This window comes from Solanum tuberosum, unplaced genomic scaffold (genome assembly GCF_000226075.1).
Source record: "Solanum tuberosum cultivar DM 1-3 516 R44 unplaced genomic scaffold, SolTub_3.0 scf00298, whole genome shotgun sequence".
Classification (NCBI taxonomy): Eukaryota; Viridiplantae; Streptophyta; class Magnoliopsida; order Solanales; family Solanaceae; genus Solanum; species Solanum tuberosum.
The window spans coordinates 9,322-16,861 of record NW_006239219.1 but is presented as its reverse complement, the minus strand read 5'-3'; the positions used below and the strand labels follow the sequence as shown (position 1 = coordinate 16,861).

The window sequence follows — 7,540 nt, the reverse complement described above, 5'->3', positions numbered from 1 at the left end:
AATAATTTAAAAAGCATACCTTTATTTCTTAACAAAATTCATCAAGCAAATGTCATATTCGATAAAATTCGAAAATCTGATTTATCACCTAGGCCTTCTTTACATTTGCAAAATGTTAGCGGTGTTTATACCTAAATTAATAATAAATTGAATTTATATTTGAAATTGTGGATTATATTAACGAAAGAGTATTTTTTGACGTTAATAACTTGCTAATGAACATAACAAGGGATAATAAATAAGAACAACATATTAATTAGCAGTTATTAAATCGAAGAAATTAAGTAAATCTTATAAAGTGATTCTGCAAAACGTATTGTTGGAGTTTTGGGTCATCCAGAAATACTGCAAACTTTTTAACAGTTAATTGAACAAACATGTGAAGACAAATGGTTTTACTTGCTCCTTTTTATTTTACTTGATATTTTTTTTTTTAAAAAGATATATTTATTAAGAATTTATTTTAGTAAACTAATTATATTTTGGAAATCTGAATTTGATACTGATATTTATTTAGTTATTTAATAATAAAAAATAATACAATAAACCTCTCCTAATTTGCTAAAAAAAAAAATAAAAAAAAATAATAATAATAAAAAGAATCAGAGAGTATTAACTAGTCGAAACTAGTCATGAAATTAACGGACTATAATAAGAAATCTTTGGTGGATTTATTCAAAATTGAATGAAAATAAATAAATAAACATTAAGGATGTGTTTGGTATAAAGAAAATTATTTTCTTATAAAATAATAATAGATTTTTCACTTATTTTCTAGTATTTAAGTAGTAAGTAAATATAACCTCAAAAGATATTCTACCAAACTATTATCAATCTAACTGACTAAGAAATATTATTTTTTCTACTTCCATTAACACTTTGTTTGGATAGTTGATATCCTTAATTTTATAATATTGTATTATTTAAATCCATTGTTATGTAATAACGAAAAGTCTCATTTTGTATAACAATTGATTTGGTGTGACTATATCGGTATCTTAATATTTTCTTCTCATTTTGCTTTTACTTATTATTGAATAATCCTATCCTTTCCCCTACCTCTTAAATATAGTAGTTTTACTCTGTACACTACTTTCTTAATATGTTTATTTTCAAATTATTGATGTCAGACATTATGTAACCAGCAGAAACGATATAATCTATGCAAACACAGTATACTTGTATTCTCATTAAGACAATACAATATATTATGAAATAACACGTAAAAATCATCTAAAACATAATGTAAAATCGTTATTTTCCTTCACCAATCAAACCTAAAAAAAATAATTAATTAATTTTTTTTTTCATTACCAAGCACAAACACACCCTAAGTACTACCACTTTAGTAATTAAGTAAGCAACAATAACCTAATTTTTTTTAAAAAAAGTCTTTAAGAGTTAACTTCAACAATCAACTCCACGCGCCGACCCATAAGTGTGAGTGAGAATTTCCGGCGAAAAATCCTCTTGTCCCACCTCTTCTTAGCAGCCTCTCCTCCCTTTATATATATATATACATTTATTTCCTAATTTCACACCAAAAAAAAAAACTATCTTCTTTTCTCTCTCTTTTAACCCAATTTTGAGAGAAAGAAAAATCATATAATGGCTTCTGAATTGATCTACCGCGGACCGGAATCACTTCCGGTTCCCGACAGTTACACTCCCAAACCACACAAACCATGGTTTACTGTTATTCGTCCCCTTCGTTACTTGCTACGAGAACAGAGAATCGTTTTTCTATTCGCAGGCATTGCTATCGCTTCTCTAATTTTTGCCTTTTTACCTTCTTCTCGTTCCGGAGGATCGAACTACGCAAACACCGGGATCTACGATTCGTACTTACCGTCGGAGTCGACTCAGTCTCAGGTGGCTCACCGGATTATCTATCAGAATCGGGTCGGGTTCGGGTCGTTTAATTCCGGTGGGAAGATCCCGTTGGGATTGCAGCGGAAGAGTTTGAGGATCGTGGTGACTGGTGGTGCTGGTTTTGTAGGTAGTCATCTTGTGGACCGTTTGATTGCGAGAGGTGATAGCGTGATCGTCGTTGATAATTTCTTCACCGGACGGAAAGAAAATGTTATGCATCATTTTGGTAACCCTAGGTTTGAGCTTATTAGACACGATGTTGTTGAGCCACTTTTGCTTGAAGTTGACCAGATCTATCATCTCGCTTGCCCTGCTTCTCCCGTTCATTACAAGCATAATCCCGTCAAGACTATTATATCCTTTTTATTATAATTCAATTTAATTATCTGCGTGAAATTATATTAAATATGTTATTGTTTAATCCTTGACGGAGTAATTTTTACAAGACTAATGTGGTGGGGACTTTGAACATGCTGGGATTGGCTAAAAGAGTCGGTGCGAGGTTTTTGCTAACGAGCACCAGCGAGGTGTACGGTGATCCTTTAGAACATCCACAGAAGGAGACATACTGGGGCAATGTTAATCCTATTGGTAAGATTATTTTTTTCTTTCCTTTTTAATTATTTAAAAAAAAGAGAAATCTTTTAATTTTAATTTTTGCATTATATATTTAGTTCAAAAGCACGAGATTTAAAGTCGTAGATAAATAAATTGAAACGGAGAAAATAATTTCTCGTGGGTTACGGTTCACGTTAGCTATGGTATTTGATGGTTCATGGTAGAAATGTGGAGCCACGTATTGAACGATGATGACAGCTAATGACGTTTTTGTCCTTAGATCGGGTCTGGAAATTTTTAATTTTTTTTGTCAACGATGATACCGTGATTTGCGGGTCCGGCCGGTTCGTTCACCTATCTTTATCTCTTTCATTTCAATTCAATTGGCGCGCCGCGCCATTTTCAATCTTCTCTCTCTCTTTTATTTTGTCCTTGAAAAATTAAATTAGCTTAATTAATTTCTTGTCTTTTTAAAAAAAAATAAAAATTCCTTCGAGTCTTTTGATACTTCACGTTTCAATTTGTTTGTTTGATTTTTTTACTTTCTTAAAAAAAGAAAAAGTTATTTTTTGATAGGTTTTAAGTTTCACTTTCAAATGACATGTTTAAGATAACAAGATTTAAAAACATTCTAGTATATCTTACGTATTTTAGTTTAAGATCCTATGATTAAAAAATTTGTTTTATTTTCATAGATCGGATGTTAGTCAAAATGAGACAAACAAATTGAAAAATGGAGGAAGTAATAAATTAGGAATTGTTTTACCGTAATAACATAAGCAATGTGATTCCACAAATGAAGTTTGAGAAGAGTAGTGTGTTACGCAACTTTGTCCTTACCTTAGGAAGGTAGAGAGAATGCTTTCGATAGCATAATAACAACTACTAGTGAAATGAAATATAATACTCCTTCCGTTTCAAAAAGAGTGACATAGTTTGACTTAGCACGGAATTTAAGAAAATCAAGAATTTTTTTAAATCTTGTGGTCTTAAATTAAAATTATGTCAAATGTACAAAATTGCCCTTTAATCTTGTAGCCTTAAACATGCCACGTGGAAAGTTGAAACTAAAGTGTTACCAAAAATGAAAGTGATCATTCCTTTTTAAACAAACTAAAAAGGAAAGTGGTTATTCTTTTTGAAATGGACTGAATAGTAAAAAAGTTATGCTAAAGTAGACGAAAACAGTAACAAAAAACAAATTGTGTTTAGTTTACTATGAAGAAAGAGAAAACAAATATAATTGGACAGGTAGTAGTTGAATATTGAAATATTACTGAATTTGTATATAATATTGGATCTGAAATGTAACTTGAATTTCCCGCAGACTAAGGAAGATGGTCTGTTCTGCTTTTTGTCTATTTTAATGTAAATGGTGGGGTTAACTGACCAAGAAAGTAAAACAGGTGTCCGAAGTTGCTACGATGAGGGAAAACGTACAGCTGAAACATTGACCATGGATTATCACAGAGGTGCTGAAGTTGAGGTTTGTGCTTTTTTTTTAACCCATAGTCCAGATTAATGTTTACCCTACTTATTGATAATGTAGGCTTCATAGATAATGTAATTGTAACTTCTCTGGTATTACATTGTCAAGAAATAGAGCATTTGACACTCGAGGGTGTGGTTTACTAGTCAATGAAGCGAGTTGAAAATCATGAGGTCTCGAGTTTAAATTCCAACAGAGACAAAAATCTAGGTGATATCTTACCATTTGTCCTATCACGGTGGACACAGAGTTACCTGATACATGTTGTTGGTGGGAGGTGACATGTTTCTTGTGGAATTAGTCTAGATGCAGTGAAAAATAAAATTAACAACCAATATGGAGCCAACTGTTTTATTCCTCTTCGTGCACTTACTTGGACATCCATATTGGTGTAGTATAATCTGTGATAGCAAGTTAGTAACTATTTTTATCTTACTACTGTTTATCATCGATGTAGTTACCCGATAAGTAATTTGCTGGTAAAATTATGTTGATGTATCTATGTTGTTATAGGTGAGAATTGCTAGGATCTTTAACACTTATGGACCTCGTATGTGCATTGATGATGGTCGCGTTGTCAGCAACTTTGTCGCTCAGGTGACTCGATTATTTAAATCTATCGTTAAGTTAATGGATTCTTAAACTAAGCATCCAAAAGAGAAGAAAAAAGCTTATATAAAATTTGTATATACAGGCTTTAAGGAAGGAGCCTTTGACAGTTTATGGTGATGGGAAACAAACAAGAAGTTTCCAATTTGTTTCAGATCTGGTACTTTTCTCTTTGTTCTTCCTTTGTTTTTTGGCTTATTTTAATACGTTACCTTAGTAGTTTTATATCCGTTCTTTCGAAGTGGCTTTCAAATGTAAGATTCTTTAATAATTTGACTTGCCATCTAGCTTACATTATACAACTTGATTAGAAAATATATAAATTAATATCCTGAACCTTAAGTAGGGTCCCTACTTTGTTGCAAAGTAAAATATTGTAGTATGATAGCACATGCCATGTTCAAAGTAGAAGCCAGATATCTGGGACCAGCATTTTTATTTCCATGTACTCCTGATGTCCTAATTTATGTGATGTAGTTTGACTGGACACGGAGTTTAAGAAATATGTGAAGACTTTTCAATGTTCTGATCTTTTGTCAAATAGGGTTATAGCATAAGTTGTTAAACATCGTTAGCATAACCGGAACTTCTAGTGTAGAGATTAAGGTGGTTCGGTTATTGGTTACGTAAGAAGGAATCTAAACTTGCTTTATTTTGGTTAATTGTGAAGGTTGAAGGCCTAATGCGGTTGATGGAAGGAGAACATGTCGGACCCTTCAACCTCGGAAACCCTGGTGAATTCACAATGCTTGAACTTGCTAAGGTATGTAACGACACACTTCTAAACATCGAAATAGATGTTGTGTTTCTTTTGCATTAGCATTTTACAGCGTGGTCAAGTCTACAAATCATATTTCTGAGGATATGATAGAATGTACACAGACATTACCCTTAGGAGAGACTGTGTTATATAAATAATAACTGCTAGTAATTGTCCATAAAGAATGAGATATTAAGACAGTACGTAAAATTTTGCAAGTCTATCCACTTCAGAACAACTTCATACATGCGGTGTCTAAAGTTTCACATGGTAACCATTTTTCGTCTTAATTTAAGTTAGAATTGTCTGAACTTCATCATATGTCAAGTATTTCAATGTGTAAACAGGGCCCTGTGAAACTTTTACCATTTTATTGACACATCGCCGTCTTTTAATGATGTACAGGTGGTCCAGGAAACCATTGACCCAAATGCACAGATTGTACACAAACCAAACACAGAAGATGACCCACACAAGAGGAAACCTGATATCTCAAAGGCTAAAGAGTTACTTGGTTGGGAACCAAAAGTGGCTCTTAGAAATGGTCTACCTATGATGGTTCAAGACTTTAGGCAACGTATTTTCGGTGATCACAAAGAAGACAGTGGAAAGATCACCACAGCTTAATAGAAGAGAAAGTGTGTATGTTTGGATATTGTTAAACTTGGTCAGGGGTGAAATGCACGCGACGAAAAGATGACACTTGTGTTCATGTAGTTTCAAGCAGAAGACTGAGCTGAGCTCCCCGTGTAGTTCTTTTGAATAGTCTTAATAGTTGGTTCTTTGTCAATTTTGTAATTCTATTATTATCCTTTTGTTAACAGTTGATGTAGTCGACCAACTTTCATTATTATCATAAGAATAAAACAGGTTCTTATTTTCCCCCAACTTATTTTGGAATCACGTACCTGGCAGATACTATATATGTTTTTTTTTTTATGACAAGAGAAATCTGCAGCCGCTACCCACAGGGTAAAATCTTCGCTCCTATGCAATAGCTCGCAAATCACATGGGAGAGGTAACCCACACTAGGCAAGTCCGGCGAGACGAGCTTGACCCAGAAGGTAAACCCCTTGCTTTCGTTGGCAAGGGGTTTCGAACTTGAGACCTCCAACATGAAAGTCCCAAGCCCAAACCACTGGGCCAATCCGAAGAGTAAAACTGAACCTTTAACTTATGTTGAATAACAAAGCAAAAAATGTTACTTATCCTAGAAAATAAGTAGATCTTTCATTATTTTCTTGAGTTCGATAAGCAAAATATAGTATCCTAAAAATATTTGTATATAATTTAGATAACTATTATGGTAAGTAGGGGTGTAATATGGTAGGGATGAGGCTATGGGGGTCTAGAGAAGATGAGGTGTATTGAAGTGTGAGAACACAATCAATGTGGAATGTCATTTGCACTAAAAAAAAATTATGGTGTTTGAGGGACAAGAATGAGATGGCATAGTTGTATGAGCCTCTTTTCATAATTTGACAAGTGGATAATTGAGTCCCATTTTCAGAAAAATGGGTCAAAGTTCTTTCTCTCTCTTACTTTTTAACTTTTTCCCATTGTTTTAACTTTTCCACTTTTTGTTTTGTTTTAACCATTATTTCAAATTTTGTTATTTTCCTTATCTTTAAATAATTTTAAAAGTATAAAATTTAGCCTAATTCATCATACTCCTAAACATTTGGTATTATTTTTCTATCCTATATTAGTTTATATAAAATACTAAAAATAATTATTAAAAATTATTTATCGATTAACAAAATTAAACTATCATTTTTTTATTTTCATTACCCTAGCAATTATTGTTTTTTAAAGTATAAACAAAATTTGTAAAGTTATATAAAAAAAAATATCTTAAAGAGTAAAATTAGTAAATTATCATTTTTATTAATAATTTCTTAAAGAACGTGAAAAAAAGGAGTAAAATAACTAATACGAAAGGGGTATAAAATCAATTTTTTTCTCTTCTCAATAGTTTCATGATTTTCTAATTTCGTAAACACTTAAATGTATCCAATATTCTCCAACAAGAAAATATAACAGAAAGACCATCCGTAATCTTCACAAATAATTACATAAGTTTTGTTTCTATTTTCATGTAATCCAAAATCGAAAATCATCCATAAACTCCTACATACATACATACTCTCTCAATTTATATGATATATGTTTATTCTTGAAATTCAAGCTATGTGAAATTTAATTGATATTTTTTTATTATTATATTAACATGACAAGAATTGCAACTTAT

General features: G+C 32.0%; 1 protein-coding gene across 1 annotated transcript; it reads left to right on the top strand.

The window, feature by feature from the left end:
• Positions 1 to 1,534: 1,534 nt before the first annotated feature.
• Positions 1,535 to 6,180, top strand: LOC102592280 (UDP-glucuronic acid decarboxylase 2). The gene is made up of 7 exons (XM_006359312.2): positions 1,535 to 2,226; positions 2,316 to 2,463; positions 3,837 to 3,916; positions 4,433 to 4,516; positions 4,614 to 4,688; positions 5,199 to 5,291; positions 5,694 to 6,180. The coding sequence occupies exons 1-7, from the start codon at positions 1,609 to 1,611 to the stop codon at positions 5,913 to 5,915; spliced, it is 1,320 nt and encodes a 439-aa protein (XP_006359374.1). The 5' UTR covers positions 1,535 to 1,608; the 3' UTR covers positions 5,916 to 6,180.
• The last annotated feature ends 1,360 nt before the right edge of the window (positions 6,181 to 7,540 follow it).

Coding starts and splice junctions, on each gene's coding strand:
- LOC102592280 (XM_006359312.2), top strand. CDS start 1,609: ATGGCTTCTGAATTGATCTACCGCGGACCGGAATCACTTCCGGTTCCC. Junction 2,227..2,315: donor ATAATCCCGTCAAGACTATT/ATATCCTTTTTA, acceptor AGTAATTTTTAC/AAGACTAATGTGGTGGGGAC. Junction 4,517..4,613: donor TCAGCAACTTTGTCGCTCAG/GTGACTCGATTA, acceptor TTGTATATACAG/GCTTTAAGGAAGGAGCCTTT.